General features: G+C 42.7%; 1 protein-coding gene across 1 annotated transcript; it reads left to right on the top strand.

Annotated features, from left to right (window-relative positions):
* Nucleotides 1–998: 998 nt before the first annotated feature.
* On the top strand, nt 999–18,091 carry LOC106580807 (semaphorin-7A). The gene is made up of 14 exons (XM_045702970.2): nt 999–1,356; nt 3,913–4,052; nt 4,590–4,652; nt 5,104–5,199; nt 5,430–5,535; nt 6,174–6,281; nt 6,659–6,798; nt 7,122–7,306; nt 7,868–7,976; nt 8,244–8,445; nt 9,042–9,157; nt 9,328–9,500; nt 9,741–9,796; nt 13,447–18,091. The coding sequence occupies exons 1-14, from the start codon at nt 1,275–1,277 to the stop codon at nt 13,791–13,793; spliced, it is 1,923 nt and encodes a 640-aa protein (XP_045558926.2). The 5' UTR covers nt 999–1,274; the 3' UTR covers nt 13,794–18,091.
* The last annotated feature ends 357 nt before the right edge of the window (nt 18,092–18,448 follow it).

The raw sequence follows: 18,448 nt of genomic DNA on the forward strand, positions 1-18,448 counted from the left end.
CCACAGTGCGGTTTTTCTTTACCTATAATTGATTGAATTGGGGCCCTTGTGTCTGAATTCCAGGTGATAAAAGAACCATGATGCTTTGTGTTCCCCTTATCTGGCCTGATGCCTACCACTGAGTGGTGCTAAAACCCCATGGTTAAAGATTCTCAAGTCTCATCCATTACACTTACCAAACATATTTTAATTTGTATTAATTATACAAAGGTGCTGGGTCACCGTTTCCAGGGAAATCATTTTGTGGAACTCCTACTGATTGGATTTTATAAGAAGGGAAATAAAATGTAGTTATAGGTGACAATGACTAAATTCATCTAGGCGATGGGTAGAAGTATGGCATATGCTGCGGATACAGTAGCCTATATCTAAACAATAGGTGCCAAATTATCTCTGTATTATGTAACTATCGTATTTTACTAAAAGTGTCTAAATATCTATTACTCCTGTGTGGCTGTGAACGCTCTTCTTTAGTGTCTCAGATGGTAGCCACCGTTGCAGACACTGACACCACCATTAAGATGAGACCACCTATTAAACCATTTTTCCTGCCATGGGCATTGATGCATCTTCTGACATTCAAGTCAATTAACCCTCCTTGGATGCACACACTGCAGAACTGCTTTGATGATTCATCGCTTTCTGGGCGTACAAGTGACTATTGACAGGTATTGATTGGGAAATATTACAATAACCCATCTCTACCATTATTGGCTTCTTGATGTGGACCTAAAATGTGTTAACACTACTGCCCGATTAAAACAAAATGGCTGTGTTTAGCAAAGAAAAACATATTCAGGCTAGAACATGTTTTCCAGTTGCTCACGTTAGGTCTCAGAACGTAAGAAAACATAGCCTGCACATTACAGGGGCATATTGTACATGTACGTGATTGAACAGGATTAGTCCTTCAACACACTGCAGCGAGCATAAAGAGCAACAGGTATCAAATTACGCGTTTATGGTGGATTTACTCTGAAAGTGACCATGGTGCGCTTCCATACATCACGAAAGACTACATTTCTTTTTCGCGCCCCATTCCTCACACCCACCGTTCTTTTTGTTTTTGAGGTGGAGCCTGATACCCCGATTCTTCAGTGGACTGTCGGCAAGACAGACCTGCACTGGTTGCATGATTGAGGCCAATAGTCAGTCGCATAGATCAATACATTATACCAATACGAAAGCCGATTGATTGCCTATTGTGGAAATAATAAAGTAAGAACTCATTCGATTATTAAATCCTTGGAAATCGGGCACATTGAAGACGTGGAATGATGAATTATATAATACTGGCGACCGTTTTTTCCATGGTTTTCGCCGAAAAGTCACCTCGACTGAAATTCATTGTAAAAGGTATGTGCTAATTTAGCTATTTGCGTTTAGGGTGGTCAGATACGCCCTGTCTGTGTATTAGGCTATATGCGAGGACCTTGTTTTTCCTCAATGGAAATAGTTAGATTAACAATGAACACTAGACTGTAGTCTACTTGAAAATACAAGTAGTGGATCACTCCTCATCGCGCGTTTATACATGCATGACGTCATGCATGATTCAAGGTAGACAATCATGTAAAATGTTCCTCAAAACAAGCTATACCAACAACATAGAAATGTAGCCTTATAATGATACTAGGCTATATTAAATTGACAGAATGTTTGGCATTGTGCCAATGAGAACGGATCTCAGAGAAACGCAAATAATGTGATGAGAGAGAAAACACTTTGGACTTGGTATAATTGTATAATTTGAATAGCCGATTTGTCAAATTATTTATGTGTCCCAGTTCTCAACTAAATTAAATGAAATAAGCAATTTGTATTAGATTACATGGAAGAAAGTAAACACTGCGTATTAGATTAAATGGGAGAAATTAAGCACTGTGTATTAGATGATATTAAGCTTCATGTGGGCTAATTTAGGCCCATTGGCCTATTCCATTGTAATGAAATGTAAGGGAATAGAAGTGTTGTTTGGAACAGGTTTATGGCAGCGGGAACGGTAGAATTATTCAGAACCAATTGTGTTTTACAAGAAACTAGCTTAATTAAGATAGCCTATTATTACTATTTAGGTGTTGATTATTCGGGTAGCCTGTCATATAAAATAGTGACCCACTCCTACGAAGACATCTAATCTTGAATTCAGAGCGCACCTCAGCATGCCAATGCAGAGGCTGTATGTTAAAGGCCCAGTGCAGTCAAACGTGTTTTTCCTGTGTTTAACATATATTTCCACAATATGATGTTGGAATAATACTGTGAAATTGTAAAAAGGTTGATAATGCCCCTTTAGTGTTAGACCTTTTTAAAAAGGCCGCCTGAAATTTCTGCCCGTTTTGGTGGGATGGAATTTTAGCCTGCCTGGTGAAATCACCAGGCGGTACATTCGGCTGCATTGGACCTTTAAGTGTTTTGAAGGTTTTGTACGTTTTTGCGTTTCGGTCACTGATAACTAATGTGTGAGGTTCAACCTAGGGCAGTGGGTAGACGTTTGTCAGTTGTCATGGAAACGCTGTCCTGGTGTTGTTTACCAATCAGACAGCTGTTATTTGTGAACAATGTCCGGATATTTCTTCTCCTCTGCACCTCATTCCCTCTTCAAGACAGAATATAAGGCTAAATGATACGTGCTAATTGAACAGAGTGCTCAGGAGCTCTGAATGTAATATCATTACGTTTACTCAAAGACACAATGTCAGTGAACGTATTACAAAACCACTACATTACAGTTAAAACCCAGCATTATGGTGAATACTTTGGTCGCGCTGCAGAACTGCAATGCAGGTGCACGAGCTGACGCGTTGATGGTACTGCAGTAGCTAAGGCTTGTTGAGGATAGAGCAGTAGCATGAGCTCCAGAACCTCATTAACACACGCGAACACAAGCGCGGGTAAACACGCACACACACACACACACACACACACACACACACACACACACACACACACACACACACACACACACACACACACACACACACACACACACACACACACACACACACAGCCCAATTAATATTTATGGAAATTCCGCGCAGCAAACTAACAATTATATTTTCGAACTCACGCCCTCACACCTTGTACAGTGGTCTGATATATTCACAATCAATATAAACAGGGCTATCAAGTTAAGATGCACCGATGCTATAGTCATCACAGGTGTAAATGACTGTATTTCTCTTGGCCGTTCAGCAGCCAAATACAGACAACAACATGGCCTATCTGTTTGACATATCAATCAAACGTATGTTATACAATAGGCCTACCAACCCTATAAAGGGATGTCATATTAACGACATTCAGTCCTAGTGTACCCGATAGAGACAAAGACATGTCAAAACAGAAATATAAAATCGATGAATGCATTACGGTCTTCTCGCCGTAGAGGTTTAAATGACTGGTGACCGAAGCCTAGTTCAGCACCGTGGACAGCGCCATTTGCCGCTCTTTTGTCGGCCAATTGAGGAACAAGTTGTCTACTTTCCTGAAGCGTCGAGAACGTCAGTCTGCCACTGAATTGGTAGACACACTAGTGTCGGATTTGCATGTGCCTGTAGGAATAGGAGTACCGAGGGTAAATTGTCCTTAACCATGGCAACCAGTTCAATTTCAGTACAGACTCTTTTTCTCTCTCGAACTGTACAGCTTTAGCCTCATATCATGTACAACTAAAATTACTTGGGCCAAAAGGTAGACTGGTGGCTTCTTTTTTTTTTTTTTACCATTACATGACCACACCACAGAGCTCAATTAATACATTATTGTTAAATCAAATTAATGAACTGAAAATAATGGGCAATTACATGTTTAATTGACTCAACTTGAAACCCCCAACGACACGGATCTATTGGTATATCATATAAGGACATTTTAACAACACCTCCTAATCTACTTTGATATGGCCCACAGAACCGGCCAGGTATCACTTCTCCAAACCGGAGAACTACATGTCAGTGTACCACCAGGAGGGCACCAACGTGCTGTACGTGGGGGGCCAGACAGTGATCTACATGCTGACGTTCACTGACAGGGGGGTCCGCGACCAGCAGGTGAGTTGCTGGTAACCAACGAGATGAACAGAGATACTCGGTGGTGGTGACACAGTAACCCAGTAAAGGCACAGGAGACTGGCTTAAAGAGGAGGCAGCAGCTGTCGACCTAGTTCAACAGCCTCCGTCGCATGAGATGGGTCACGCATACATTTATAGAGCAGCTCTCATCTCTGTCCAATCGGAAGGAAGTGATTAAATAGTGTGGACTTATGAGGTCAACATACAATAAAGATAATACACTGAGCTAATAATGTCAATGTTGACTAGACGAACATGAGCAGAAGATAGCCCATCATTTGTCTTTTGTGACTATTCTGATTGTCTGTGCCCTATAGTTACGCTTCGTTGATCAATACTAGAGACAGTAAAGTAATCCTCCCTTTGTTAGTTTATGGCACAGGACCTGACTTTTGTCATTTTCAATCAGCACTGAGTTTGATTGCAGTTGTTTGCATATTTGAAAAGGCCTAATATTTGCATACAAGTTATGGATAAATTGTATGACATACTGGAATGTATCTTATATTATTACAGATCCCTGTGGTAACTGATGAAAACGCAAAGGCAGCTTGCATCGCCAAATCAGACCCACCAAAGGTAGGTGGTCACCATCAACATCATCATCATCCTCATCATCAATCGTTGTCATCACTATCATCATCATTTTCAATAAGGTTTGCTGCTACTGTACGAAGTTTGTTGCTACTGTACGAATATGAATTAAACAGACACATATCATCCCCAGTAGAAACTGTCCCAAAGGTTAAAGGTTGGGACAGGGGAATGGTACAATGTTGTATTTGGTATTCAGGCAAACTCCATCTGGAAGTTTCTCTTGAGATAACAGTCCAGCTACTGTACTTTATGAATAAGTGATGCAATGCATATGAAGTTATGCAGACAATGCATTCCCTCAGTACTGCAGAGCTATCTGCCAAATTAGGGAAAATGGATCAGTTCCAATATTCTCTCTCTCTCTCTCTCTCTCTCTCTCTCTCTCTCTCTCTCTCTCTCTCTCTCTCTCTCTCTCTCTCTCTCTCTCCTACAGTTGGAGTGCGACAATTTCATCACAGTCATCCAGAAAGTCAATGACACTTTTGTGGTATGCGGGACAAATGCAGGAACCCCCAAATGCTGGCTGCTGGTAAGATGACATGACGATGAATAGAATAGCTATTGTCTTCAACATGTGTGTTTAGTGTTCTCACAACGGTCACACTTTCATCTCACTTAACTCCTGTATCACTTTTATAAAAGTTGGTAGTAGTGTTCAATAAAAAACTTTAACTAATATCTCTATTTGTACTGTATACAAGGAGGTAAGAGCATTCAGGATATGGGTTGTGAGGTTGTGATGTCATTTCCTCTCCATAGGTAAATGACACTGTGCTGACTGACGCCCCCACCAATGGACAGATGGCACCAGCCTCTGACATCTCCCCTCCCTACCCCTCCCAGAGGTCCGTCAGTCTGTCCGCAGGTACGATGCGAGGACAGACAGACACTCCAGCCAAACATCCATAGAAACTCTGCTATTGGCACAATACCAAACCCATCCCTCACCCCTATTTCTACATCCTTGTTAACTCCTCTCTGTGGATCTGAAAGGATAGGATAAGTATCAGCTTTTTGGTGGAGAGCTCCATCCAGCCATTATGTTCATAAGTATACAGACCAATCCTCAACATTGGCTTCTGTTTAAAATGGTACCATAGTACTGCAGATGGTTCACGACATGTAGCGAAGCTGTAACTCACAGTATTATCGAAATCATGGCAAGGTTACTTTGTATAGCAGGTTCTGTGATATCGCAGACCAGGCTGGACTGGAGTGATGAACCAACGAGCCATTTGCTAGAGTGGTGCAGCATTCTGATAATGTTCAGTTCTCATCGAACCATTAATGTCATGATTCCAAATTACCTCCCTTATTGCTATGGAGACAGTGCCCTAAGTGGGGTAATTGTAATACGGTTATGGGAGGATGTTGGTTGATGCAGTCAGCTGTCTTCTGTTGATTTCTTTTTTATCTCTCCCCTCAACCTTCTGTTTGTTTGTCTCTCTCTCCTCTTTGTCTCTCTCTTTATCTTTACCCCCCCCCCCCCCCTCTCGCTCTCAGATGGGAATCTATACTCTGCTCTCTCGGCAGTGGGGCGTCACCCTGGCTCTATCCGCCGGACCTACGGCACTCAGAAGCTCCTGAAGACTGAGACCAAGTGGCTGCAGAGTGAGTGGGATGAGAGCAACATGGGACTATATTGGTGTAGGAGAGCTGCATGAGGCACTGGAGTGGATGAGCATGGAAATAGCAACTCTATATTATCTTCTATCTTGTAACTGTAACATGCTGCATGCAGAAATGTAATCACTATGAACACTAGATGGCCCTGCTAGAATGAAATGCATTAGGAGTTTGAAAAGGACCCAAATAGTTACAACCAGTGACTGAGTTGGCCTGGTGCTCACTGGCCTCAAATGTTTTATTGCCTGGTTGAGTATTACCAGCAGCTAAATATAAAGAGCAACGGCACCAGAAATGAGTACCGGCATCTATTTCAGTCCACTTCAAGCACTGGTGGAAGTCCTTTCTCTCTCCTGCTACAGGCCCCCAGTTTGGTGGAGCAGCAGTAATGCCAGCCTCTCAGAAACACAAGGAGGAGATCTACTTCTTCTTCAGTGAGATCAACAAGACGGCCATGGTGGACGAGGAGCCCTACAGGTCGCGCATCGGCCGAATCTGCATGGTAACCATAACAACATCACCTTATGTCAGCTGTATTACAACGTTGTTGCGTATTAAAGCTGAGCTCCGCGAAAGGATAAACAGTTTTGTTTTTTTAAACAGAGGAGATGAGCATCCAGCCTCGTGGTAAAAAGAAAACGTAGTACATACTCTGATGTTCTATCACATGTGCAATGATGTCAGAGGGGGAAAAAAACTGGGTTTGTTGTTTGAAGTAACATCTTTGATGTTTGTAATATCGCAAATGAACCTGGCAGTTTCACCGCTAAGGATTCCAGCTTTAATGTTATGGTGTACTGATGTATACTGTGTGTCCGTCTCCAGGTGGACGAGGGGGGTATAAAAAACCTGCTGGCGGACTCGTGGACCACCTTCCTGAAGGCCAGGGTGATATGTGGTGTGGGTAGCACCCCCCAGCAGTACAACAACATCAGACAGGCCTTTGTGCTGTCTGAAGTGGCCCAGGAGAAGAGGACCGGGGTCATGTACGGCCTGTTTGCCAACGCCTGGTGAGTAGACACCTTACACCTTCAACACCCTTCAACCCATATGGCTGCTTAAGACTGTGTCATGCTTAAAATGCAGGAGAGGAATGAGCTGCACAAACAACATAATCAGAGGAAAGGAGGATTATGCACAGCACATCCAAATGGGGCACAGGAGCTGGATAGACATGTACAGCAATGAAAACCTGCGAGCAGCAACACGTTTCAGTGAGGAAAATACATGATTGTATTTGAAAGGGAAAGGGAAAGGGGGATACCTAGTCAGTTGTACAACTGAATGCATTCAACTGAATTGTGTCTACCGCATTTAACCCAACCACTCTGAATCAGAAGTGGGCTCTGCTCTGTGGAGGCGGCCAATTACTTTTGAGCTTGAGTGCTTTTATTAGCATATTTGAGCAGCCTTAAATCTTTTAAGTCCTTTTAGGGAGTCATAGTAATATGATTCTACTCCGCTATCAGTCTGTGATTGAGTTGCTAACAACATTCTGATTCACGTTAAGTTTGAATAAAGTAAGAAGAAGGAAGGAAGGCTTTCAAGTGTTGTATTGTTTGGTTGACCAGGGACACGACAGTGATATGTGCTTACTCCATCGAGGACATTGACCAGGCCTTCGCCACGTCCAAACTGAAGGGCTACAGCAGTCCTCTGATTGGACATCGCCCTGGCACAGTAAGACACCCACTGAATCAGTTAAATTAACTTTATTTTAATGAATGTTTCGTAGTGCCAATCAAAGTCATTTTGCGAAGGCCAATTGCATATGCTCATGCATGTGAGTCCGTCAATTTTGAGGAAGTGGAAGACTTGTGTTTCTATTTTTAAACAGTTGCAGATGACAGACACTGGTTGTGAAATGATTGTGCAAGACAAAGCCACAGCCTAAGTCTGTCTCCCTTCCTGATTACATCACTGTCATTACATCACTTCTTGTCCCAGTGTGCCTTCAAGAACTCCACGGCAGCCCACAACCCTAAGTCCCTGGGGGTGATCAGGGACCACCCGGAGATCGAGGACGTGATTCGTCCGGTCGGGGGTGCTCCGCTGAACCTGCCCACCGACGATCACTTCACACACACTGTCGCTGCCATGGTGCTGGCAGTCAACGACGAGCACTATACTGTGCTGTACCTGGGAACAGGTGTGTGTGTGTGTGTGTGTGTGTGTGTGTGTGTGTGTGTGTGTGTGTGTGTGTGTGTGTGTGTGTGTTTGGTGTAACCTATTTAAAAGTTATCTTTTAGAAGACGTAGTCTCCTTGACAAAGTAAATAAAAAAGTTGTTTGCTCAACGCAGGCATGAGTTGGGGCTTATTATAAGACTGCATTTTTTGGCAAGAATCCCAGATAAATTGACTGAATTAAAAAAAAGTAGCTACAGCCTAATCAGATGATAAAGAAGTCAGTCGCTACCACAGGGAAAGTAGTGATAGAGCTGTGAACAGAGCCATGGGTCTCTGAGGTGGCCTAATAAGAAATTAGAGCAGTTAAGTCTTCTGTGGGAAGTAATAGCCTCTCAATCTGGGGAGGAGATAAGAGAGGACAAGCTGTAGGACAGGCCTGCTCCTCTCCGTAAGTCAGCCACTGATGAAATGACCAGTAGAGGAAAAAGGCAGCATGTGCTATTATAAACCTGGGGCCGTATTCAATCAAAAATATCCACTGGGTTTCCGGGATACAGGGCTCGACCTTGGTGTCTCTCTCTCCTCTGATAATGTTCTCTCTCTCTTTCTGGTGATAGAACAGGGGAAAGTGCTCAAGGTTCTGCACACTATCGAGGATGCCTTTATCATATCCCAGTACTCCCTCTTCCACAACGAGGGTCCTGTTCTAAGCATGGCCATCGACTCTAAGAAGGTACTGTGAGACCATCAGCGAACACTCCTTAGCAGCTAGCACTAATATCCGTAGATTCATTTGTTTACGATGTAGCTGCAGTCCAATTCTTTTAAACAATGCCCTTCTAGTGATAGCCACTGTATGTCTCTTCCTGTCTCTCATGTATTGCTCCCTGCCTTCTCCCCCAGGGCCACCTTTATGTGGGCACGGCAATGGAGGTTCAGCGCATACCATTGGCTGACTGCGGTCGCTATGGAGACAGTTGCCGGGAGTGCATTCTGTCTCGGGATCCCTATTGTGGTTGGGATGCAGCCAGGAGGAGGTGCACACCCATCCCAGCTGGATACAACATCAGCACTGGGTATGAGATGTGATGATGTCACTCCTGGAATACAGTTCAGATACCTATGGAAAACATGCAGTGTACCAGAAAATGACAGTCAATACCAGCCATAACATATCATTTCTCACAGAGGAGTGTCGAGGTTCCAACTACTATTCTAGGTTTTATGATAATTGTTTCATTTACATAAAATGGTTGATCGTTCAAAATGGTACATGCTAATTTGATGTTCCTTCAATAATTTGTTTCATACTGAAGGGCACTCACTCAGAGTCTGGACCACTCCAATGCCTCTATCTGTGGTGAAGCTGCTGGTGAGTGCCACTCCGCCTCCTCTCTGACTCTCTGTATCTTCATTAACTGAAATAAGGAACTTTTTTCCAGAGCTTAACTCAGAAGATGATATCATATAATTGAGCGGAGGCTCAAACCCATTGGGCGGTTTAATATCAAAGTTTGCCCTCACTTCAAAGCCCAATAGCTTCAGCCATATTAACCTCTAATAATCCAAACAAATTCTCCCCGCTGATGGGATATGTACTGTCTTTGTTATCAAGCTCTTTTTTCCATTACTTCTCTTGGTCGCAGTCTCAGTGCAGCTGTCATGTATCCGTTCACTGTTTCCTTTCTTCCATTCCTGGAACACAGAGATTTAATCCTAGGGAGTGGAGGATGAAAGGTGATGCAATACCATATATAAAGATATTATATTTTAATCTGTTATTTTAGCAGATATTTTCCAGAGAAAGTAAGTATCAGGCCACAGAATAAAACAGAACACTATTTAATGCATCTCTGTGTCGGTTTCTACTAGAGGTCGACCGATTAATCGGAATGGCCGATTAATTAGGGCCGATTTCAAGTTTTCATAACAATCGGTAATCGGTATTTTTGGACACCGATTTTTTTAATTTAAATGTTTTTTTTTTATACACCTTTATTTAACTAGGCAAGTCAGTTAAGAACACATTCTTATTTTCAATGTCGGCCTAGGAATGGTGGGTTAACTGCCTTGTTCAGGGGCAGAACAACAGATTTTTACCTTGTCAGCTCGGGGATTCGTTTTTGCAACCTTCCGGTTACTAGTCCAACGCTCTAACCACCTGCCTTACATTGCACTCCACGAGGAGTCTGCGTGGCAGGCTGACTACCTGTTACGCGAGGGCAGCAAGAAGCCAAGGTAAGTTGCTAGCTAGCATTAAACTTATCTTATAAAAAACAATCAATCTTAACATAATCACTAGTTAACTACACATGGTTCATGATATTACTAGTTTATCTAGCGTGTCCTGCGTTGCATGTAATCGATGCGGTGCCTGTTAATTTCTCATTGAATCACAGCCTACTTCGACAAACGGGTGATGATTTAACAAGCGCATTTGCGAAAAAAGCACTGTCGTTGCACCAATGTACCTAACCATAAACATCAATGCCTTTCTTCAAATCAATACACAAGTATATATTTTTAACCTGCATATTTAGTTAATATTGCCTGCTAACATGAATTTCTTATAACTAGGGAAATTGTGTCACTTCTCTTGCGTTCCGTGCAAGCAGTTAGGGTATATGCAGCAGTTTGGGCCGCCTGGCTCATTGCGAACTGTGTGAAGTCCATTTATTCCTAACAAAGGTCGTAATTAATTATGACATAACATTGAAGGTTGTACAATGTAACAGCAATATTTAGACTTAGGGATGCCATCCGTTAGATAAAATACGGAACGGTTCCGTATTTCACTGAAAGAATAAACGTTTTGTTTTCGAAATGATAGTTTCCGGATTCGACCATTTTAATGACCAAAGGCTCGTATTTCTGTGTGTTATTATGTTATAATTAAGTCTATGATTTGATAGCGCAGTCTGACTGAGCGATGGTAGGCACCAGCAGGCTCGTAAGCATTCATTCAAACAGCACTTTCGTGCGTTTGCCAGCAGCTCTTCGCAATGCTTCAAGCATTGTGCTGTTTATGACTTCAAGTCTATCAACTCCCGAGATGAGGCTGGTGTAACCGATGTGAAATGGCTAGCTAGTTAGCGATGTGTGCGCTAATAGTGTTTCAAACGTCACTCGCTCCAATAATCGGTTTCGGTATCGGCGTTGAAAAATTATAATCGGTCGACCTCTAATTTGTACACATTAGTCTGGTTTTAGGTTTACTGGGCTTTGAGTCACAATTGTCCTACTAACTGAGAGCAAACTTATCATTTACAATAACTTGTATATTTTTTCATCAATAAACTCAGCAAAAAAAGAAACGTCCTCTCGCTGTCAACTGCGTTTATTTTCAGCAAACTTAACATGTGTAAATATTTCTATGAACATAAAAAGACTCAACAACTGAGACATAAACTGAACAAGTTCCACAGACATGTGACTAACAGAAATTGAATAATGTGTCCCTGAACAAAGGGGGGGGGGGGGGGGGGGGTCAAAATCAAAAGTCACAGTCAGTATCTGGTGTGGCAACTAGCTGCATTAAGTACTGCAGTGCATCTCCTCCTCATGGACTGCACCAGATTTGCCAGTTCTTGCTGTGAGATGTTACCACACTCTTCCACCAAGTCACCTGCAAGTTCCCGGACATTTCTGGGGGGAATGGCCCTAGCCCTCACCCTCCGATCCAACAGGTCCCAGACGTGCTTAATGGGATTGAGATCCGGGCTCTTCGCTGGCCATGGCAGGACACTGACATTCCTGTCTTGCAGGAAATCACGCACAGAACGAGCAGTATGGCTGGTGGCATTGTCATGCTGGAGGGTCATGTCAGGATGAGCCTGCAGGAAGGGTACCACATGAGGGAGGAGGATGTCTTCCCTGTAACGCACAGCGTTAAGGTTGCCTGCAATGACAACAAGCCCAGTCCAATGATGCTGTGACACACCGCCCCAGACCATGACGGACCCTCCACCTCCAAATCAATCCCGCTCCAGAGTACAGGCCTCGGGGTAACGCTCATTCCTTCGACGATAAACACGAATCTGACCATCACCCCTGGTGAGACAAAACCGCGACTTGTCAGTGAAGAGCACTTTTTGCCAGTCCTCTCTGGTCCAGCGACGGTGGGTTTGTGCCCATAGGTGACGCTGTTGCCGGTGATGTCTGGTGAGGACCTGCCTTACAACAGGCCTACAAGCCTCAATCCAGCCTCTCTCAGCCTATTGCGGACAGTCTGAGCACTGATGGAGGGATTGTGCGTTCCTGGTGTAACTCGGGCAGTTGTTGTTGCCATCCTGTACCTGCCCGCAGGTGTGATGTTCGGATGTACCGATCCTGTGCAGGTGTTGTTACACGTGGTCTGCCACTGCGAGGACGATCAGCTGTCCGTCCTGTCTCCCTGCAGCGCTGTCTTAGGCATCTCACAGTACGGACATTGCAATTTATTGCCCTGGCCACATCTGCAGTTCTCATGCCTCCTTGCAGCATGCCTAAGGCACGTTCACACAGATGAGCAGGGACCCTGGGCATCTTTCTTTTGTGTTTTTCAGAGTCAGTAGAAAGGCCTTTTTAGTGTCCTAAGTTATCATAACTGTGACCTTAATTGCCTACCATCTGTAAGCTGTTAGTGTCTTAATGACCGTTCCACAAGCGCATGTTCATTAATTGTTTATGGTTAATTAAACAAGCATGGGAAACAGTGTTTAAACCCTTTACAATTAAGATCTGTGAAGTTATTTGGATTTTTACGAATTATCTTTGAAAGACAGGGTCCTGAAAAAGGGACGTTTCTTTTTTTGCTGAGTTTATGAGTGTGGCCTCTCACCCACACATTTCTCACATAATGAAGTAGCCCTGCCAATCCTGTCCTGCCATTCCCATTTTGAACTCACCTATGATTGTAACCGTAGATACGTAAACAATCCATAGGTATGAAACCATAGGCTACTCTCTAGTCTAGGCAGCCCATAAGTATTTCATTTGGGTGAGATCAATGTTAACCAGGCTGTGCCCTCTGAACCCCCACAGCACTGAAGACCCATAGGACAAACCCCAAACAGGTGGTGATTGACTCGGACGGCCCCGTCAACCTCCCCTGCCCCGTGCACTCCTTTCACGCCACCTACCGCTGGGAGAAGGACAACTGTATCCAGAACTACCCCTGCTTCATCATTGGAGACTCCTGTGTGCTGGGACCCACCCCTGGCCTGCCCCTTAAGCAGGGGGTGTTCCGCTGCATGGCCACGGAGAACGGCTACAAGGTGGAGGTGGTCTCCTACAGGCTGGTGATCAACAGTGGGCCTCTGCCTGCCTCCCTGGCCTCCACCCTGGGGCCCTCCCTCCTTCTTGCTGCAGCCACCCTCTGGCTCCTGTAACCATTGCAAATGCTAAAGCTAACCCCTTAGCCTCTAAGGCCCTCTCTCTGACAGACAGGAGAGGAGGGGCCACCATACCCAGGTGAGGTTCGCAGAGCATTGATATTAATGGTCGGGTAATGCGATCAGTGTTGCCCGCAGAGACTGTTTTCAGAAAAAGTGTTTTTTTATTTCATTTACGTTGTTCAGAAAATGCCTGAAAATAAACCAAGCCATTTATTTTTAAATAATATATGGGCCTACCATACTAACTAATATACTGTTTAAACAAAAAAAGACCTAAAGCAAACTTAAAATACATAACATTTAAACTTAATTAATACATTAACATCAATATGGGTTTTATGGAAAGACAAACTATATTATCGTGTCTTATTCTGAATTTTAAATACAGATTCAAACCACAAGATATGCTTTGCGAACCTTGCCTGTCCACCCAGGAGATGACATCTCATGAGTTGTGTTAAATACAATACCAGGCCAATTTCTCTTTATGGTTTCTCAACTTATTTTCAAACATGATTGTGCTACTTTGTGAATATTTGAAGCTTGAATACTGCTCTAACATCTAAACATCCTGTTGAATGTCATAAGTATAGGCTAGTATTTAGAAAATGTCTGGTATTGACAAAAAAAAGCCTTAACAATTCTGGGACATACCCCCTAAGCACAATTTGCTGTGAAAGCAAAACTGCTCAATTGTGTTGACTTGAATCAGGTGGCCAAGCCTTACTTTGATGCTGGGAGGAAGTGTCATAATTTTGACAAGAAGTCATCTTTTTGACAGGAAGTAGGTAGAAGAGCATGAGCTCATCCTCGAACATCACTGTGTCTCGGCAAGTCCTCTGCAGTAAAGGTCGTTTTTGCATAATTTTATTGGATAGTATCAGACATTCATATTATACTTCATTTTCAATAAACGTAAGTACAGTAAACATCATTCAGTGGCAGGTGAGGCCAAATTAGAATTGAGTAGATGACATGTAGAGTTAGATGCATTTTGTAGTTTGCTAAATATGAGAAAAAGCTTGTGATTATATGAGTACCGTGTGTTAAGTATTTTATTGCTCCGCAAATGCTGATTTCCACCATTGCTGCCTATGAAAGTTATTCTTGACGGTTCAAGGTTTTATACTGTACAGAAGTCCAGAGAGGACATATGAATAAAATAAAATAAATCCTTGTTATGTCGAGATAACAACTTATTTATCTCATGATCACGACATAACGTTTTGTCGAGATCACGAGACTAACTCTATAAATAGGAGTAGACGCATTGATGATAGATTGACAGTATAGCTGAGGCGGTAGAGCATATGTTTTGATTGATTGCTACACTAAGCGATGGTACATTTCATGCTAACATATCACTCATTGTCAGTTTATAAATTAGAATGTTAGCTAGCTAAATGTCCCTTACCTTGAACTAAGAGGTCTTGGGGCATCTAATCCTTCATGGGGCATTTGAGCCTTGAACGATGCCTGACAGGCTGGCCTGTCTCTGAGGCCAGCCTGACCACAGACAATCGCATGCAAGCAACAAGGCAGCTAACTTGGCTAGTCTTGTGAGTGCGCAAGCTAGCTAGCTAGTTAGCTAGGTGGTCTTACTAGCTAGCTAGATAGCTTGTTATATATGCTGGTTGTTAGCTTGCATAACTGATATGTGTATAATTGTAAGGGGCACTTCATGTTTTATGGATAATATTACAATTTACAGAGTGGGTGAGCACAATTCCTAACAGGCTAACAAGATTACATTTTGTCCTCAGACCATGATCAGATTCAATAGCAGTCTCAGAGGCTGATAAATCAGGATTCCACCTTGTAGGTTGTTTCATAGGTAATGCTCCTTGCAGGCAGATTAGCAGTTAGTGCATTATGTATATGATCAAGACTGGGTGTGCTCTATTCCTGGCAGGCTGATTCGATTCAGTAGCAGCCTCAGAGGCTGATAAATCAGGATGCTGACTTGTAGGCTGTCTGCAAGGAGCCTTACATATGAAACAGCCTACAAGGCAGCACCCTAATTTATGAGCCTCTACGGCTTCTAATGAATCTGATCAACTTGCCAAAAATAGAGCTCACTCACTTTGGATTATATGCATCAGCCTATACAGCGCTGACAGCTAATCTGCCTGCAAGGAGATTTACCAATGAAATAACCTACAGGGCAGCATCCTGATTTATCAGCCTCTGAGGCTGAAATTTAATCTGATCAGCCTGTGAGGAATGCAGCTCACCCACTGCAAATGTAAATATTATTCACAAAAAAATGAAGTGTCCCTTGTAATTTATACACATATCAGTTATGCAAGCTAACCACCAGCATAGATAACAAGCTAGCTTGCTAGCTAGAAAGCTCACAAGGCTAGCCAAGTTAGCTGTGTTGTTCCTTGCATGTGATTTAATGTGGTCTTGGGGGCGGCGGAGACCCTGGGAGACTGTGTCGCCTGTCAGGCATCGTTCCGGGCTTAAATGCCCCACTTTGCGATCAACACAGCCACAGGGCTCCTTGATGAAGTGGTTATCGTGCATCTGAAGAAATTAATGGGTGATAAGTTGTACTTTTGATTATCTTCTGATCTCGACAAAACAACTTTTGTTATGCTATAAATATGTCTTGATCTCGACATAACGAGATAAAAAAATGTTTTATTCATATGTCCTCTCTGGAGTTCTGTAATACTGTGGTTATACAATGATGTTACTCATTGACTGCTTTAACTAACCTATTCTCAATGGGAAAATTCAGTGCACAATACTCAAAGGGGTTATTTTCATACTTGTATCTGTATGCTGTAACAAAAGGCTTGACATAATTTGATAGGATCCTTTTGTGAAGTAGAACACTTTGAGCAGCCACCATACTCTGGGGAGAAAGACAGAAATTGATTGACATTTTTGGAAGATATGGAACAAAATTCCTCTTTAAGCAATAGATGTTTTTTTATTTTAGCACCTGACCTCACATAATAATAGTATATGCTTTATTGGAGGCAGAGAATGTTTGCTGGGAGGGAGTGGTTTACTCAAAGCAAATGTTGAATGTAACATATTAATATGAATGTAGTTGCAACAAAATGCAAGTCTATTGTCCCCATGTATTGATTGTTTTATCTCAGTGCTGAAGCACCACCTTACAACCACTACTGTGTTTTGAACTGTGCCACTGTCGCCTGAAAATATTGGTAGAAAACAGGCTACATAATGCTTTTCTTAGAACAGTTTTAGCCACAGTTCTGCAGGTTCCATCTTTCTCTCTGGGGGTGGCTGTAAGTTTGTTGTCTCGAGGTCTCGGAAGGATCTGCTTGCTGCATTGCACTGATGCGGGCTATTGACCGTGCCAAACATAAGCTGTGTTGAGCCGCCTCATCCGCCGCCTGCCGCTTCTCACTCACTTAGCACTTTGAGTAATTGGTTTCCCAAATCTCTTTCTCAAACTCACACACATTCTTATATATGTCACAAATACACACAGGCATGTAGGTGCGCGCACACACACACACCTCTTGTTTACCAATCACCCACTTCAATCTCATTCTCTTTACTCCAGTATTTACTGTTGCTTATCTGTTTCATTGTATTTTGAGCATGAAGCTGGTGTGTCTCTGAAAACAGTGAACAGAAGCCACTCATACGCTAGCCAACACTAATTAGGCAACTGAACCTGTATCGCTCACTGCAGAGACATAGAGGCTCTTTTACCAAGACAGATGGCCTAGTGTCAGTGGGTATTGTTAAAAACGGTCAATGAATCGTAGCTGTGCAGAGTTGATTGTATTTGGCCTTTCATGGATTTCCAAGGGGCAGCAGTGATATGGGAGTTTGTTTTCTCTGGAGCACTTTATTTAATGACCACCTTCATAGCCAGGAGTCCCTGCTTTGACGTGGAAATAAACCGTGGATATATCGCATGCGAGTGATTATCATTATCCTAGAAAGATTTAAACCGGTTTGTTGTGTTCAATTACCCGTTCGATAAATAATGCCAGCAGAGAAATAGAGTGAAGTGAATCGTATTGTCTTTAAATCCGTTCTCTGGTGCTTTGGACAGTGTTGATTGCATTCTGTGTCTTAGTACATTTTTATTGGGAATCAGCTTACCAAACTCGATAGAAGAGGAGATTGTATTGGTATCATGCTCGTTAATGCCTCACCATAACCATTCTTTTTTTTAAAGGACAGATGTCTGTCTATATAAAGTGTTAATACATGTCCCTGTAACAAATCTGTAACTCCATATGTTTCCCTTTACTGAACATGTACAGTGAAAATCAATAAAGTCATCAACTACAGTATTTTATTTTTTTATTCACTTTTATTTATTCAGGTAGCCCAATTATTATAAAAAAAATGTTTCACACACTGGAAGAAAATGGTACATCATTGGTCTTTCTTTTATTTGCTTGTGTGTCTGTGAAGAGAGAGCGAGAAGAGGGGCAGAGGGAGGGATGTGGACAAGCATATCAAAAGAGGAGAGGGAGAGAGAGCGATACACACTTAACGGTATAATACATGGGCAATGCGCATGGCACCGTTTGCGGCACAGTGGAAAGTTGGATTACTTTAAATTGTTGCAGATTGTGTTAAATTCATGCTGGAGACCCACAAAATGGTTAATTCTACATTGAGTAAATTATGTTGAAAATGTTGCA

This window comes from Salmo salar, chromosome 02 (genome assembly GCF_965601325.2).
Source record: "Salmo salar chromosome 02, fSalSal1, whole genome shotgun sequence".
Lineage (NCBI taxonomy): Eukaryota > Metazoa > Chordata > Actinopteri > Salmoniformes > Salmonidae > Salmo > Salmo salar.